Source organism: Taudactylus pleione, unplaced genomic scaffold (assembly GCF_031769625.1).
Source record: "Taudactylus pleione unplaced genomic scaffold, aTauple2 ptg000585l, whole genome shotgun sequence".
Lineage (NCBI taxonomy): Eukaryota > Metazoa > Chordata > Amphibia > Anura > Myobatrachidae > Taudactylus > Taudactylus pleione.
The window spans coordinates 157,301-175,860 of record NW_028284987.1 but is presented as its reverse complement, the minus strand read 5'-3'; the positions used below and the strand labels follow the sequence as shown (position 1 = coordinate 175,860).

At 48.8% G+C, this 18,560-nt stretch overlaps 1 protein-coding gene across 2 annotated transcripts in view; it reads right to left on the bottom strand.

Moving 5' to 3' along the window:
* SPAG5 (sperm associated antigen 5) overlaps positions 1 to 18,560 on the bottom strand; it is a 127,743-nt gene that overhangs the window by 48,552 nt on the left and 60,631 nt on the right. For both annotated transcript variants that reach the window (XM_088453704.1, XM_088453703.1), the window contains 4 exons: positions 10,527 to 10,660; positions 10,067 to 10,235; positions 8,192 to 8,294; positions 400 to 483 (listed from right to left, as the gene is read on the bottom strand). In XM_088453704.1, coding sequence (XP_088309830.1) covers positions 400 to 483; positions 8,192 to 8,294; positions 10,067 to 10,235; positions 10,527 to 10,660 — 490 coding nt within the window. The remainder of the gene's footprint in view (positions 1 to 399; positions 484 to 8,191; positions 8,295 to 10,066; positions 10,236 to 10,526; positions 10,661 to 18,560) is intronic.

The window sequence follows — 18,560 nt, the reverse complement described above, 5'->3', positions numbered from 1 at the left end:
TCCAGTTCCATAACCTGTATAAAATGTTTCCAAATTGCAGACATGTGGTTTTATAAGAGAACTCCTTGTTGACTTCTAATTTATAATAAGGGTACTTCTTTATTGTAAAATCTATAGACCCAAAATGCAGATACTCACACTATTAGGTATTCATATAAGTTGAAACATGGGAATCACAGAGTTAAATATATCTATAAAATCTAGTATAAGAGCATTTATATTGCATGACACGTCTACAATGCAAAAACCTTACAGGCCACGTCAATCACCAGGCGAGATGAAATACTCCATGCACATTGAATAGTTCATACAAAAGACAGATGGGCGACAAGGTTATTGAAGTTAGAACAAGATGAGCCCTAATGGCATGTCAAGTTGTTTTAGTCCTTTAGGACATACCTGCTGATGTTGAGGCCACTGGGAGTACTACAGTAAAGGCACTTGTTTTACTCCAGATGCCTTCTGCTGTTTGGTCTTCAGAATCTAGGGGTTGAAAACTATAACAATTACTTTATTGCTCTCAGAAAATCATGCAAGGTTATGTAGCAGTAACTAGTGTCTTGATTAGCGCAAAAGAAGCCGTTTTCAAATAGTGCTATACATATCATGCAAATTGTCCCCAATTTTTTCTTTACACAGTCACATACTTCATTGCACTATCTATCATGGCTCTGGCATACAGAGCTTTGTCTGGAAACCCAAAAGACTGTAAGGAGAGCTTCAGGGCATCCTGAAGCAGATGGCAACAAGCACATACTGGACAGGAGACCTATACATCCTTATGTAGAGCAAGGACATGGACAGGAAATACCCTTTCATGTTGGGTTATCACGCAAATTACGGGAGAACCACCCCTGTCTTGTCACTGACATGACAGAAGAACCCCCCAGAGAGGCAGCTAAACAGCTACTGAAGAATACCATAAAAAATGGGATAATTATACTCATGTGAAATTATTTTCTCTGAAACCATTGGGGGACCTGGATCATTAGGATATAAAAGCTTCCATTAGGACTTTGACACTTAAAATAAAACCAAATAGTTTGTGCTCCTCCCTTTTCCATATCTCCATCCTGCAGGAAAACCCTTTATATTACTAACAAAGGGCATGATTCAGACCCGCTCGTGAGCGCTATGCCGGCTCCGTCGTGTACATGCGCGAGACCCGGATAGCGACAGGCAAGCAGTCGCTCCGGGTCTATTACCAAAGGGGGTGTGCTGTCGATGTTGAGTGACAGCACGCCCCCTCTGGTGGGTGGGCCGGGGGCGTGGCTGCCCAGACGGAGGCGTTCCCATGGGAACGCCTACCGTCTGGGGCCGGCCCCACTGACATCACAAGTGATGTCAGTGGGAGTGCTTTCGGCTCTGGTACAGCCGAAAGCACTGTAGGGCTTGCGGCAACGAGACCCTACCACAAGGGTCTCGTCGCAAGCCCGATAGTCTTGACCATCGCGACCATCTTCCTGGCCGCTCGCTATAGCTGTGGATGGTCACCCACAGCTATGCGAGCGGCCAGGAGGCCGTTCTAAATAAACAGAAGGCCGGCCCTGGTTCAGAGCGAGCGCTCTGTCAGAGCGTCCGGCTCTGAATCAGGCCCAAAGTTCCATAGGATAGAACCAGAAGAAAATAAAACTAAGTGTAAGATACATCACTGCTGAAAAATAAAAGTTGAACTCTGGTAAACATTAGAAGAATAAAAAGCTTCTCCCGAATAAATTTAAGAGAAGTATAAAAAACACATTTTCTCATACATCCAGTTGGAGGACATTGCACCACGGGGACGTCCCAAAGCTAATCCTTCACGTGGGTATACTCAGTTGCGGTGAGCAGGCACCTTGTGATCGAATGGACACAAAAACATAGAACTTTCGTAATGTACAAAGGACCACATGGCTGCACAGAACAGCTGCTCAGCCCGTTTCTGAGTCACGCCAACCATGAAGAGCTCACCGATATGGTAAATGAGACCTCGCTTGATAAAGAAACCATTCCAGTGGTTTCCCATTCCAATAAATGTGCAGAAGTGATCCATCCAGCTACCTGCAACGGTACTGAAGGAATCCCACATCAGGAGAAGGTTTGCAGCAACACTCTCTAAGTCCAAGCCACCACTAAAACAGGAAATTAATCAGAGGCTGCAGATCTAGTCCAGCAAGAAAGCAGCTTGCTCTGGTGGCACGCCCTGGAAGAGGAGGACACAAAAGTGATAATGTCGTAATTGAGGATCTATATACCCATGGCCAGTGTTCTCCAGTTGCATGAATGAGAAAATATGAGATATGGTAAGAACTTACCCTTGTTATCTCTATTTCTACGAAGTCCATAGGGTTCCACAGGATACCTTGGGGTATAGGTGTGACGTCAGTCGCAGGGCACCAAAGAGTTAAGCTTTCAGCCTCCCAGGATGCACTGGGTCCCCCTCCTATACCCCGCCCCCGAGCCAAGGCACCTCAGTTAGTTACCAAGCCATAGGCCGGAGGAGGAGAAGGAAGAGAGAGAACAAAGATCTGGACACATACAAAAATCACATTCTCGCCAGAGGGAGACGGAAAACCGGTGACCAGAGCAAAGCCCATTTGCAGCACAGGTGCGACAGGGCGGGAGTCCTGTGGAACCCTATGGACTTCGTAGAAATAGAGATAACAAGGGTAAGTTCTTACCATATCTCATATTTTCTACTTCAGGGTCCATAGGGTATCCACAGGATACCTTGGGGATGTCCCAAAGCAGTATCCTTTAAGGGTGGGGACGCTCCTGTGCTGAAAGGAGATTCCGCCGCCCGAAGGAAGCATCCTGAGAGGCGAAGGTGTCAAACCTGTAATACCTCACGAAGGTATGGACAGAGGACCACGTAGCAGCCTTGCAGATCTGGACTGCAGAGGCACCACGTCGAGCAGCCCACGAAGGACCCACAGACCTAGTGGAATGAGCCTTCACAGAAGGAGGAACCAGCAGGCCTTCATGAAGATAAGCTTCAGAAATAGCCATACGGATCCAGGCTGTCAAAGTTTGCTTTGAAGCAGGCCAACCCTTTTTACGGAAGCCATAGAGGACAAACAAAGCGTCCGACTTCCTAAACAAAGAAGTGCGGTCAACATAAGTCCTTAAGACCCGCACAACATCCAAAGAGGCCTCACCCACGGAAAGACCCGGTGAGTTAAAGGCCGGAACAACGATTTCCTCGTTAACATGAAACTGGGAAACAACTTTGGGAAGAAACTCGGGCCGAGTGCGGAGCACTGCCCTGTTCCCATGAAAAACCAAGAAAGGGGGTCTACAAGAAAGAGCCCCTAACTCAGAAACACGTCTGGCCGAAGCAATAGCCAGAAGGAAAACAGTCTTAGCTGTTAGCCATTTAAGATCCACTGAGCCCAGTGGTTCAAACGGCGGTCCCTGGAGAGCCCTCAGGACCACAGCCAAATCCCAAGGCGCCACAGGTGGAACAAAGGGCGGCTGAATGCGGACAACACCTTGCATAAAGGTGCGCACATCCGGGATTGTAGCAATCCTACGGTGAAACCAGACAGACAGGGCCGAAACCTGTACCTTCAAAGAAGCAAGGCGAAGCCCATGATCTAGTCCCGCTTGCAGGAAGGCGAGAATCCGAGACAGACGAAACTCCCACGGTGCATAACCTCTCGGTCGACACCACTGGAAGAACGTATGCCACACGCGATGGTATATCCTCGCGGAAGACGGTTTCCGAGCTCGCAACATGGTACGCACCACAGAGCTGGAAAACCCCCGGGACCTCAGCATGGCCGTCTCAACAGCCACGCCGTCAAAGACAGCCGAGTCAGGTCCGGGTGACGACAAGGACCCTGAGACAAGAGGTCCGGTCGTAGCGGCAACCGCAGAGGACTGTCCACGGACAGACCCTGAAGGTCTGAGAACCAGTGCCGTCTGGGCCACGCGGGAGCTATCAACAGGAGCGTCCCTCCTTCCTGTTTGAATTTCCGGATTACCCGTGGAAGAAGGGAGACCGGAGGGAACAGATATGCGAACCGGAACGTCCACCGAACGGACAGAGCATCCACCAGAGACGCCCCTTCGTCTCTTGTGCGAGACCCGTACACCGGCAACTTGTTGTTGTGCCGGGACGCCATGAGGTCGATCTCTGGAAGACCCCATCTGTCCACCAGTAGTTGAAAAACGTCCGGGTGCAGGGACGTCCTGGCGACTTAGAAAGTCCGCCTCCCAATTGAGCACTCCCGGGATGAAGACAGCTGATATGGCCGGAAGATTACGCTCCGCCCAAACCAGGATCCGAGACACCTCTACGAGAGCCGCCCGGCTTCGGGTTCCTCCTTGCCTGTTTATGTAGGCCACGGTGGTAGCGTTGTCCGACTGGACCTGTACCGGGTGACCCTGGAGAAACCGCTGTGCCTGCTGGAGAGCATTGAAGACCGCACGGAGTTCCAAGATATTGATTGGAAGCTCCGCTTCTGTCGGAGTCCACTTGCCCTGGAACAGATGTGAACCTGAAACTGCTCCCCAGCCCCGAAGACTGGCGTCCGTAGTCAACAGGACCCAATTTGGAATCCAGAACGGACGTCCCTCGCTGAGGTGGGTCATCTGTAACCACCAAGCAAGGGACAGGCGAACCTCCGGGGTGAACACAATCGTCTGGGACTTCAGAGACTGAGGCAGCCCGTTCCACTTTGACAGGATCAGGTGCTGCAGAGGTCTGGAGTGAAACTGGGCATATTCCACCATGTCGAACACCGACACCATGGAGCCCAGTAACATCATCGCCGAGTGTAGAGACACCTGGCGGCTGTGCAGACAACTGCGCACCCTTGACTGCAAAGCAGAGATCTTTTCCTCCGTCACGAAGATCTTTTGCTGTCCCGAGTCCAATAAGGCTCCAAGATGCAGAATCCTCCGAGACGGGATTAGAGTGGACTTCTGCCAGTTGATTAGCCAGCCGTGCCGTTGCAGCAGGGCAATGGTCAGGTCTAAGTGGCGTAACAGGAGCTCTGGAGATCCCGCCACCAATAACAGGTCGTCCAAGTACGGCAACATGCGGACTCCCTGCAGCCGCAGAGAAGCCGCCATGACCGCCATCACCTTGGTGGAGACACGTGGTGCTGTCGCCAAGCCAAAAGGTAACGCCCGAAACTGGAAGTGGTCGCTGCGGATTGCAAACCTGAGGAACTGTTGATGGCGCAAAAGAATAGGGACATGCAGGTAAGCGTCCTGTATGTCCAATGACACCATGTAGTCCCCAGGTTCCAGCGCCAGAATGATGGACCGTAGGGTCTCCATCCGAAACTTCGGTACCCGCAAAGACTTGTTGAGTGCTTTGAGGTTGAGGATCGGACGATATGACCCATTGGGTTTCTGTACCAAAAAAAGATTTGAATAGAAACCCTGGCCCCTCTGGGAGAATGGAACAGGCACTATAACTCCAGCCTGGAGCATAGTGTGCAATACCTTTCGCAGCTCCGTAGCCTTGTTCCGGTCTGATGGTAGACCCGTGGTGAAGAATCGAGCCGGGGGTCTGTGCCGGAAGGAGAGGGCGTACCCGTGGGAGACCACCTCCAGAACCCAAGTGTCTGTCGTAGTGACCGACCAACACTGGGCGAACTGCAGCAGGCGGCCTCCCACCCTGGGATCCCCCAAAGGGAGGCCCGGACCGTGAGGCCGCAGGCTTGTCATCTGGCTTGGGGGCCGGACGTCTGGTACTCCATGCCTGCTTCCGGGGCTTGACCGATTTCCTAGGGCCAGCCTGACGAGGAAACGACTGTGGTTTGGGCCTGCCCTGGGCCCTAGATGACCGAAAGGACGATGGTCCAGAACCAGAAGGAGCAGCGGCCGACGGGAGACAAGCCGATTTGGCTGCCGCCAGCGTGGCCACAATCTTATCCAGATCCGGACCGAAGAGAACTTCTCCGGTAAACGGCAAGGCTTCCAGACCCTTCTTGGAATCTGCGTCCGCCTTCCAGGATCGCAGCCACAAGGTGCGACGAGCAGCTACCGCTGCTGAAGAAATTCTAGACACCAGAGTACTAATGTCTAGAGCCGCCTCGTTGATGTAGGTGGCCGAATCACGGAGATTGCCAATCAACTCCGCCTGTTCGGCCGGACAGTCGGAATCAAAAGAAGCCTCTAATGAATCCGCCCAGCGCTCCATCGCTCTGGCAACCCAGCAAATGGCCATAGCCGGCCGTGCTGCCCTCCCCCGCAAGGGAATAAGCGGACTTCAGGCAGATTTCCACCTTGCGGTCCGTAGCATCCTTAAGGGACGACATGGATGGCATCGGCAATGTGGCACTACGGACAAGACGGGTCACGTGAGAATCCACCTGTGGGGGGGATTCCCACTTAGCAAAATAATTATCCACGAACGGATAAGCCACCGCCAGGCGTCTCTGCGGCTGGTATCTTTTGCCAGGCTGTTTCCACGCCTCCTCTAAATGGTCCACCAACTGACCCGAAAGAGGAAAGACTGTGGCATCGCCCAAGGCTGTGCGGACCGCCCGAATAAGTCCAGGAATATATACTTTGGACTTAGCATCAGCGTCCTTAGTATGGAGAGGTTCCTGATCGTAAGGATCCAGAATCTCCCCATCATCAGACGTCCCTTCGTCATCCTCATAAGGAGCGGACAGAGACGCCACCGGCCATTTATGAGGCCGCATCACAGACTCCCCTTGCAATACATCAGACAAGTGCTGTACAGAACTCGTCAGGGAGTTAACCCACGCTGGCTCCTGAGAAACCGGGAGCGGGGAAATAGGGAGACTGTGGGGTACCACCAATTGTCGTGGGAAACCCTGCATGGGTGACGACACCACTGACTGCTGGGACAAACCCATCGGAGTAAACGCGGGCTGCGGAGCTAACTGGCCCACTAAAGCTGTTAGCGCCTGAGCGAAACAAGCCCAGGGCGGCTCCTGTACCGGTGCTGTAACCGTAAGAGGCCGCACCATGGACAAACACTGCCGGCAAAGGCCCTCCGCGCTACCCTCCCCCTCCGCTAACGGTACTTTACACGTGGTACACTGTAGCCGGAGGGGAAAATCACTTTCAGACATGATGGCACCACGTATGTGACCCCTCTCACCAATTATATATTAAATAGGCGAGAGACCACCCTGCAGCACCGCACCGCAAGGGCTTAGAAGAAAGAACAGGGACAGTAATAAAGCTGACAGTTTAGAGAAGAAAAGTTACAGGCAGCGCTAGCACAGTCACATACAATGCAAAGAAAATCAATTCCTGCACTAACAGCGCTGCTCACTCAACTACACAGACACAGGGCCTGGTAGGACACAGCGCTGCATACACAGACCTGACCACAGCGGAGGAGAGGTATGCGGGGGGGCCCAGACCACGATGCTTCCGTCCAGTGCTTCCAGCAGCGTTCACCATGCGTTGGAGAAGATGGCCGCCGAGGAGCAGAGAGGAGGCTGGCCTGGGGGAGGAGCGCTGACACAGGGCCAGTCAGCACAGTGCAGAGAGGGCTGTGTGCAGCGGGGGAGGCGCCGGCTGTGAGACAGGGAAGGCGCGCTCCCCTGGCATGCATTTAACCCCTGGGACGCCGCAGCGCTACCGCTCTGCTGCGGTCCGCTGTCCCAGGGGGTAGTGGAAGCGCAGGTTGGTCGCCTGGCTCCACGCTGCAGCTAGTCCCCAGGGAGCCCCCTGCCTGGAGACTTAGGACCATGTGATCAGCGGGGACCCACCGCGGGACCCCGCTGCTTACCTCTGTCCCCCTTGAATCCGGCCATGGTCCGGAACATCTGGGGTCACCGCTAGCTGTGACCCCAGATGCCCACAAGCATCCCCGGATCAGTACCGGCGTTCTGGTACCGGCGGGGTGTAGGGAAGACAGCATGGACGTCAGGACTGACTGTCCATGCTGTTCATCCAGATGTGCAGCCACAGCTGCATGAAGAAAAAGCTTCAGGGGCTCTTCTAGCCCCCACTCCAACAGGTGCACCCGACTCCGGCCGGGCACCAAACTAAACTGAGGTGCCTTGGCTCGGGGGCGGGGTATAGGAGGGGGACCCAGTGCATCCTGGGAGGCTGAAAGCTTAACTCTTTGGTGCCCTGCGACTGACGTCACACCTATACCCCAAGGTATCCTGTGGATACCCTATGGACCCTGAAGTAGAAATAACAAAGACAATAAGGCAACATCCCTGCATGTTAAAAAAAAAAAGAGAAAGATTTGTCAAATTCTGACCTGTTGCTTCCAAATTGGTAGTATTCATGTGTTCCTCGTGAAAATTATTACAAAGAACAAGACTTCCACCAGGTGTATGTGGACCAAAAGAACCTCCTTTTGTCTGCAAAAAAAGAGGACAACATTAAGGCTCTGCATGTAGTATACACTGAAGTGCCAAAAGTCATGGGCTAGCAGTATGTAAATGTAATGGTAGGTGATGCCACTGTACTGTGATGTCATGGAAATGGCCAGACCTGCAACAGTTGTAAACTGACATCTCACGAGTCAGTATGAACACCGGCTAGGCCACTCATGGCAAGGCGATGTTTATTATCAGAGTTTGAACGGGGTAGTATAGTAGATGCCCGACGGACAGAACATTCCATTTCGGAAGTTGTCCGGACATTCCTCGATCTATGGTGTCACGTGTGTACCAGGAATACCTCATGGAAAGTATTACCATCCACCGTGGTAAGTGCAGGGGCCGACAACAGGTGCTTTAAAGATTGAGACCAGCGGTGTCAGGCCGAATTGTCCATGGTAACAGACAAACAACACCGGCTCAAATCACATCCACATTCAATGCAGGAGTTACCAGATGCATATCCAGCAGGTCAGTGCAGCGTTCTATAGCTTCCATGGGATATGGGAGCAGAAGACCCACCAGAGAGCCCCTGTTAGCACTAGAACACTGGATACAGCGCCTCACCTGAGCTTGTGAGGTTGCTAATTGGACCATGGAGAACTGGTAACATGTGGCATGGTCTGATGAGTCATGGTTCTAGTTGTTTCGAGCTGATGTTAGGGTTCAGGTGTGGCACAGACTCTGAAGCCATGGACCCCAGTTGTCAACAAAGCACCATGCAGACTGGTGGCGGTTCCATAATGGTGTGGAGTGTGTTCACGTGGCATGGTTGGGTCCGCCTGAACAAGTTATTGACCAGCACCCGCTACGTTGCATTGCTTGATGACCATTTGTAGCCCTTCATGGACTTCATGTACCCCTACAACAATGGAATATTACAGCAAGATAATTCACTGTGTCATCAGTCCCAAGTGGTCGAGAATTGGTTCAAGGAGCATTCTGGAGAGTTATGGTGCGTACACACGGTACGATTAAAATGCACAATATGACCGATATCGATCATATCGTTATCGTTCATATCGTGCATTTTTCTGTGCCTCCAACCCACCAACTACCTGCGATGCATGGGCACGTATGGACGATAACGATATCGTCCACCTCACTTGCATGCAGGCCAACCTGGTCGATATCGACCAGGATACTACAGGGACCCGCGATCATTGATCGCGGGTCGTTGCCCATCGTTGGTGGTATGCTGGATGATCGATATCAATCATCCAGCACACCTGGGAGATCGTTCAACGATATCATTATGCACCATTACAATAAATGGTGTGGCCACCACATTCTCCAGTCATAGACCCAGTCAAGCATTTATAGGACATGATGGAGAGGTCCATTCGCACCCAAGATCCTGCACCTACAAATAGCTGGGAGCTGTGGGAAGCTATCCAGATGGTATAGGTCAACATCTCTCCAAAGGTCTTACATCCACTTATGGAATGGATGCTATGCTGAGTTACTACAATTTGCCGGGATAGAGGGAGTCCTACATACTAGGCATCTATCCCATGACTTTTGGCACTTCAGTGTATATTATGCGGCACTCACCAGACATAAAACTCTACCAGGAAATAAAAAAAAAAGTTCTAAAGTGAACTCTCCTTTGTTGCTATGGGTTATATTGCCCTTTTCTTGTGTACAAATGCCCATATAGTCGGTTATATTTTCTTATACACATAAGGGCAGAGACAACTTCTAGTTTTTTTGAGTTACACTAAAAATAAGATACAATTGTAGCATTGTACCTCTGCATTTGTGGATGCTCTCAGATTTTCTATATGCTCCAGTAGATGTGATCTGATTTTTGACACCTCCATGGACGAATCTGAAATTTCTTTGGTCATTTTGGTGACAATGTTCTGAGCTTCATCCCTTGTGTTAGACAACTTGTCTTGTAGCTCACTTACTTCCCTCCTGTGAAAAGAGCAAAGTAAATAAAGTTCTCTAATGGGATTTTTTCAGCATTGTACAGTTTCTCCTTGTTGCCATAGCCAATAGCTAAATTTACAATAAACAACCATGACAAGCTAGCACAAACGGTACAGGGGTTGTAGAGGTAATGATCATCACAGGAAATGTAACGTTTGTTTGCAGATGGTAAACAAATACACACTTCAGATTGGGAGCAAAGCAAACCATTCCCACATTATCATTAACAGAATATTACGTCATGCATGATCGGCAGAGTTTAGGGCATCTGCTTACTGTAGTTCTTTGATAGTGTCCTTCAAATTTTCACCCTGATAGTTCCTTTCCAGCAATGTAAGATGATGCGTTTTCAGCTGGGATTCAGTCTCGGAAACTTGCTCCCGACATAAAACATTTTCCTGCTCAAGAAACTATTTGAACAAAAAATTCTGGTTAAAAATTTGCAGTAGTAAGTGTCGAGATGTAATAAATTATAGATCTTGTAGTGTGGGATGTCTATAGACTATTTTTATAGTAGTAAAGAATGTCTTATACTCTAGATTAAAAAATAGACAGTCACCAAAACATCTTTTACACCTAAATCTCGGGTCCGACCAGGGATTTTTAACATGGGTCCATCTCGGTTCGGACCCGGCTTCAGGCACCATTTACACTGCGCTTTGACCTGGGTTATTTTTTATGGAGCCGTTTCCACAAAGGCCCGACAATAACCCAGGTTTTTGCTCTGGTGTAAAAACAGGATTTTGGTACTTACCGATAAATCCCTTTCTCCGATTCCACAGGGGACACTGGAGTTCAAGACAGTGGGGTATAGACGGTGGTAGAGTAGAGCCTGGCACCTTAAATAATTTAGAAGTGTGACTGGCTCCTCCCCCTCTATGCCCCATCAGCCCCAGTTTAAGAACGGAGCCCGAGAAGAGACGGAGGACAACAGGAAAACGAGGAGAAGGAGAAGACCACAGAACGGAACAAGACCGACTGAAGGAGAACAGAGGAAACCACTGCAGGGAATCATGCAGTCACACAACCATAGAAGGAACGAAACAACTGGCAGGTATGCAGCGCTGGGCGGGCGTCCAGTGTCCCCTGTGGAATCGGAGAAAGGGATTTATCGGTAAGTACCAAAATCCTGTTTTCTCCTTCATCCACTAGGGGACACTGGAGTTCAAGACAGTGGGGACGTCCCAAAGCCAACCTCCTGGGTGGGAAGCGCTGAGAACATGCCAACCCTTTGGCCAACCGAACAGGGACCGCCAAGAACCAGAGGTTCAACGGAAAGGCAAGAGCTGAGGATCAAATGTCGTGAGCCAGGAGACAATCAGAACTCCCTGCGGAACAGACACAGAAATACCACAACTTACAGCGTAAATAGAATGGAATAAGCGGCTAGCGAGAAAACACCCTCAGGTGAGAAGCATCCTAACGCTGTAAGCTCAGCTGAAAACAGACCAAGCCGGACTGTTGGGAGCAGAGAACTCCAACCCGAATCCATATGAGAAGGGCAGTAACCCGAGAACAAAACTCGAGAAAACCGTACCAGATTCAGAAACAGAAAGCTGCAACAGTCGCAGATAGCAGAATACCAGCACTGTTGGACATAGTCATAAAGATACAAGTATAACGATACCAATCTACAGAAACAGAACTGATCCTGTCCACAGACTCCTAACAGAGTATGCAGAAAGGTAAAAGACAAGGCCGAACAGTCACCATGAACCATTCTGGAAGTCCAACTACTACAAAGTTGTAAACCAGCGGAAGGGAGAGACCATAGAAGTCTCCAACGAGTGGAGATCACACTGGGAATGAGGCCGAGGCAGCTTTGAGAGGATTGAGATTACAATACCTGTCAGAGGGTCAGACAGCAGAACAACCCATTCTGAAAACAGTAGAAAACAGCGACTGAACACCTGCAGTCGAAAAGCAAATCACAGCCACAAACTTCAAAACAACAGACAACTTCCAACATGATGGAAGTGCGTAGGCAGTACCAACCGCTGGCCTGAACATAGGGTGAACAACCAGGATATCCTAGTAGTTATAGAGCACGGATGCAACAGCCACGCAGGAAGCTACCAATATAGGGAAGCATTCCATACCACAAGGCTAGAGCACTAGAACAACCCTGAAGGTACCAGTCAGGTACCCGTCAATGTGATGAAAACATCCACAGAGACTGAACAGGAAATCCACCAGGCCCCCTGCGTAGGACATATTGACTGTCACACTTTAATGTAAAGATGTGCACTAGACCCTCAAAGCGCTTCAGTCCATAATCCCAACAGATCTAGTAGAAGAGTGTCACTAATCTCAATGTTGAAACTATGCACCAGGGAAGCTCTAAAGTGTAGAGCCAACTGATTAAAAAAGCAGATGGCTGCTAGGACCGCAGCTAGGGTGCATAAGGGAGAAGCGGCTATGCAATGACAGGTTGAGCATTAGTGGGGTAAGCCCGCTTACCTGTGAGCGGCCAAAAGCCCTCTGGACGCTATGTAGAATGTCACTGACCTTTTTCATCTCACAGCAACCTGCCCCGTCAGGTATAGGGAATAGCTTCAGTGGGCTAAGACCCAATGCTCTACAGCACGGACTTCAGTCTGGAGATGTTGCAGTAGAAAACACTGTATAAACTAGCAAAATGTTAGTGGAGGCAGGAAGGTCGTTCAACAGGACTCTATACCTGAGCTTGTTATATTAGGGATGTGTATCCATATAGACATTATACCTATACCACAAAACGGTCTACTAGTTTAAGTATCAGTACATTAACACTTATAATGGAGAAGTGTGTATTACGCCCATCAATCTAATAAAATCCAGGCCTGACCCTGCCTATATCGGCGGGGGCCCTAGGCCTTCATGTAATTTAACAAATGAATCCCTGATTACAGAATAGAACCTGGATTCTCTATGTACAGATAGAATGTACCTAGGGGCCCTTTAGAGACTCATGTTATTGAGATATGTGACAAGACAATAATATGGAGTATCGGAATCTATACTGAGAAGGGTACCTGTACATAGACAGAGTGCATTAGTTATCCCGAGAAAGGAAGGGACATATCTGTAGTGATAACCAATAGGGTTAAAAACCAGGTTTTGCCAATTATTAGAAAATATGCATACAAGTAATGGGAATATATCAGTATATATACACCCGTACATATAGATAAACATAGTTGCATAAGAAGGCCATCTCTTTGAAAGAAAGAGTAGTGCCAACATAGCAAGTTAACTTGTCAGACTCCGGCATCGGGAGATCAGCATGCTATATTTATATATGTCCTGCTATATCCTGCATTCTCAGTGTCTTATAAGTTTGCTACCAAGTGTAAAGTTAAAATAATCATAGAGCACCCTAAAGGGGGGCGCCATAGATAGGGACTAATAAGAAGGAACTATAACCCCAGAAGGATGGAAGTACATATCTTTATATACAAGAAGGCCCCAGTCATGTATAGGGTTCATAATATAAGCAATGTCTATCACTATGTAAGCTGCAGAACATGACTCTAGTCTACAGAGCCACCATTTAATATATATATATATATATATATATACACACACACACACACACACACACACATACATATATATATATATACACACATACATATAGATAAGCTGACAGCTTTGGTAATCGCAGGCGGCTTCCCATCCGTGGAAATATAGGTACGTACACACACCCACATACAAATCCTTAGGGAGAGATGGTGTAAAGTGGAGTTATTGTACCAACTACTGGATGAGGAGAGTCCAGACTTCAATTGCAGAATCCTTCTTTTAAATAAGCTAAGTACCAGACATAAAACTGATAACAGATCCTACCTCTGCCTTATAAGGATAAGAAGCGATATATATGTCTCCACATATGCATACCTACATACAAGATTAGTAGGTGCGATAATATTTAAAATTAGAACATGAGCAATACACGTATATGTTCTATAGCAGGGCTTAGTATAAATACATGTGGCTTACCTCAACGCAGGGAGACTGCTCAAGTGTTGCGTGTAGCCATCAGCCTGCTACGGTGTAATGGGCAGGATATTTTATCAGTGTGCTGTCCCAGACTGGTATCGAACCTGGGACCCTTCTATTACTGGAGTGCTCGTCTTAATCAGTTGAGCTATATATGTGTGCAGAAGAGTAACAATCCACAAACTTAAGGGATTACTGTCCCCAAAAAGTGAGCTGTATTCTAACAGAGCCTTCCCAACATATTAAAAGGGAGACCTGTCCCTTGGGAAAAACCACAGCGCAATCCCCTAATCTAAACAGGGGATAAAGGCCTGCTGTTGTTATTAACACAGCTAAAGAAGTGGCCGTCCCGGCCTCTAATGCTGGGCCACAGGGATGGTAAGCCCAATATGGGATTCTCGTTCCTGAGAATGGATGATTCGGGAGGACCTGACCCAAGGCCTGCCCCCTCAGCCAACGCTGGGTTGAGACCCAACCCAATGGAGAGTTCTCCTCACCCACAGATATCGTTTCAATATTTTTGTATATGTGCTGCCAAAGCGTGCACTGGAACATTGTCAATCTTGCGCAGTGTGCTAATTAACCTCTCTGGAATAAGGCTTGTCCATAGACCACCCGATTAGCAGAGTAGAAAAAAAGATATACACATACATACACTATATATATATATATATATATATATACACACACATACACACACATATATACATACATCCCTATATGGGATTATACACACACACACACACAACACGTACATTGTAGGCGCCGGGACACGGGGAGCGATCTGCAGAAGTGACAGAGATGACTCTTACACTGTGCTAGGGTAAAGTTATACCGCGCTGTGTGCGCAAAATGTCCATGCTAGCCTGGAAGAGTCCCGGCTAACATAAGCTGTCCCCTCAACAGAACCGCATAAAGCGGAGTCATAGTGCACCTGCTAAGCGGAAGGTTGAGGGAGGGGCAGCAAAAGGCTAGACATATCCATCAGAGCAGCAGGTGTTAGGGCAATGAGCTATACTGCTGTGGAGGGCGCCGAAGCGGCTTAAACACAAGAGCCCCGAAGTAGCTAGCGCCGGAGCTTATACATTAAAGCACCGCCTCAGCAGACTAACAGCTACGCTGTTATAAAACACACACAAGCACAGGGAGAATATACAAACTCCACACATGGTCATAGTGGGAAACAAACCCATGACCTCAGTGCTGTGAGGCGGCAATGCTAACCATTACACAGTCTGTGCTGCCCTGTTAAATATATACAGGCTGCCTCAGTGCGACTGGCGTTGTACCTACAGTGAGAGCTCCAGCGCTTTTCGTAAGTGATAGCGCAGTCAGCCGTCTGTCACTTACCTGACCTACAGTTAACGGAGCTTCAATACACATCTCCCCCTTGTGGGGGGAGGGGCAGGAGACCCGGACTCAGCCGGCGGCGGGACCCTTTTCTTCCCCGAGCAGGAGTGAGTCAGCGCTGTGCTACACAACGGACCCTCTTAATAAAAGGGGGAGTTGTTTATATTGTAAGCTGTCCCCTCTCCTTAAGAGGGAAGCGCGCTCCCTTGGCGGCGCTGGTCCGCGCTGCATACTCTTAAAAGAACACCTCTCCTGCTAAGCAGGAGAGGAGAGCCTCAGCTGATGTCCATTGCTCCAGTGAAATGACTCAGCGCTGTGCTTGCCGGCTATTGCTGCTGCGGAGCAATAAGGGGGAGAACCCTTACAAATGGCGCCGCTGTTGCAGGACGCGCCATAAGTTTCTTCCCCGTGTTTGTTTAGGGCGGGTCTCGACGCCGGGTCCGTGCGCTGATTAAGACAGCGGGACTTAGTAGCCACAGCAGCCCGCCATGTGTGAGGAGGGCAAGCGCGATCGGCGCTGCTAACGAGCTCTCCTATGCAGCAGCGCCGACAGCCGCGTGGTGCCCACAGCGCGGCAGTGAGGAGGAAGCCCGACTATAATAGGCGCCGCTAGATTGCATGACGCGCCTCCAGCAGCCCCAGCGACGACCGGGGCTGTAATTTGCGCCCTCGTGACTACAGCACCTGGTGACCCCCTTGACCTGGTATCCGAAGTCGGGGAGAGGGTGGTGCGGGTGCAGGGGAAAGTTGGGCCCTCCTAACAGTGACAGTGTCACTGAGCCCAGCTATACTTCCACTGCTCCTGCTAATCAGGAGCAGTGGTCATACTTACAGCTGTTGCGGCCGGGAAGCTGGGCTGAGGGGGCGGAGAGGAACCCGGACACATGCCGGTGTCAGCAGTGGCGGGTCTTCTCGGGGTCCGATGACTCCTTTGTGTGTGCCCCCTCCTCAGGGTCACCGGACACAGGCTGCAGTAGTCGTGTGGTGCCCTTCCCGGCGGCTCCCACGTAGCAGGCAGACTGCCACAGCAAGCAGCCTGCCCTCAGTCAGCTGAACTGTTATAAAAATAAAAAAATATGAAAAAGGCTGGAGACAGCCTGATGTGCGACCGGCTCTCTCGGGCACATTCTAAAAACTGGGGCTGATGGGGCATAGAGGGGGAGGAGCCAGTCACACTTCTAAATTATTTAAGGTGCCAGGCTCTACTCTACCACCGTCTATACCCCACTGTCTTGAACTCCAGTGTCCCCTAGTGGATGAAGGAGAAAGAGGTATTAGACACAGAGAGATAGCCATTTAGTTAGTCCTACCAATATTCAGGAGAACGCAGACTATTAAGTCACTATGAATTGGAAAATGAGGAAAAATGTACACCATGCTTCAGTGATTTTACTTGTGCCTAATGAATTATTCATCTGCTCATAAATATAAGTACAGCTCATAAAAATGCCTGTTCACTATTGTGAGAGTCTATAATAATTTATAGTGTTTATCTAAAACATACTGTAAGATTAATCAGTATTTATGAGAAAAAAACATTTTCCTTTACACAAATATCATGAGATTGAACCACATTACGGTATATTGAACAAGCAGCTGAAGGAGAGCAGCAGCTGAAGAATCCCAGAATAGGATACTAAGTCGGGACACTGTGAAAAAAAAAAGACAAACTGAAGATGCATTGACACATCCTATGTACTTGTTAAACCAATCATATGTATTCTTATCTGTCAAACCATTTTTGGCAAATGTTTGTGACAGCAGTTTTCTGAACTTATAAAAGACGGCTCAAAGGGGGATGTGTGTTGAGTTTCCTTATCTTCCCAGCCGGCTGTAAGGAAAATTAATAATATAGGAGCAGCGTTTCTCATACCATGATCCAGGGGTAGGAAGCCTCGTCACCCCAAAACTATGAATAGGTAACAGGCAAATTAAGAGAAGAATGATTTTTAGATTTACATTAAATCCTTTTCTGTAAATCCATTGGGGTATAGAGCCTCCATAACAAATTTGACACTTTAAATAAAATCAATATCTTTTCTTCTATTTTTCCATCCTGCAGGGAACTTTATTTTACTAACCAACAGAGGTAGGATAGAACTAGAATAAAACAAAATTAGTTCTGCGGTATTTTCTGATCAGACTAGTGGTGGCCTTACACAGACACTCTATAGGAGCAGCCTTCTCAGGGGGATTCACCCTTTTAATTTTTTATTAGTTAGGCTGAGGATAAGGGGTCATCAATCTGTAGGCAAACTGAAACTTCTGTTCATGTTTATACCATGTCTCAGAGCAGATTATCCAACTGCATGGACAAAAGAGAAGAAAAGCATGTGCTTTGTTTATTATCCGGCACAGCAGGCTCCTTGTTGTCCTAAATGTGAAGTATGAGTGGCACTGCACACACTAATCATCCATCCCATACAGATTTTTTAGCATCCTCATGAAAACAGGAGTACTAAATAAATAAATCCTCTACCCAAATTCCTAGGGGGAATACTAAGAATCAGACCCTCCCTAGGAAGGTATTAAGGCAGAACTCATCCTACATGGGAATAGACCCTGAAGAGTTTCCCAAGATCCTCTCTAAAGAGGAAGACATTTAACCAATCCATGCATGGACTTAACAAGGGCTCGAGCCCATAATGGCTTGTCTAGTGGTGAAGCTAAAGGACCAGGTAACCTGACCAAGAGCACTCAGATGCATGGTGTGAGTTACTGAAGCTTCAGCAACCGAGGTGGAGGGATGGATCCCCTTGCCTGCTACCTGGGCATTTAGCTCAAGAAGGTGCTGTCAGATCAGTGGCGCAAACCTCAGGTGTCAGGACAGTCACCTGTCAACTAAGCATGCTGCACATAATGGACCGGACTCTGAGTCACACGCGGAATCGCACGCATCAACGTCTATTGCCACTGCAAACTCCTTCCCTTGTGTTCATCCATGAGGACGAATGCGCAAGGTTTGAGACGCCCACTTTT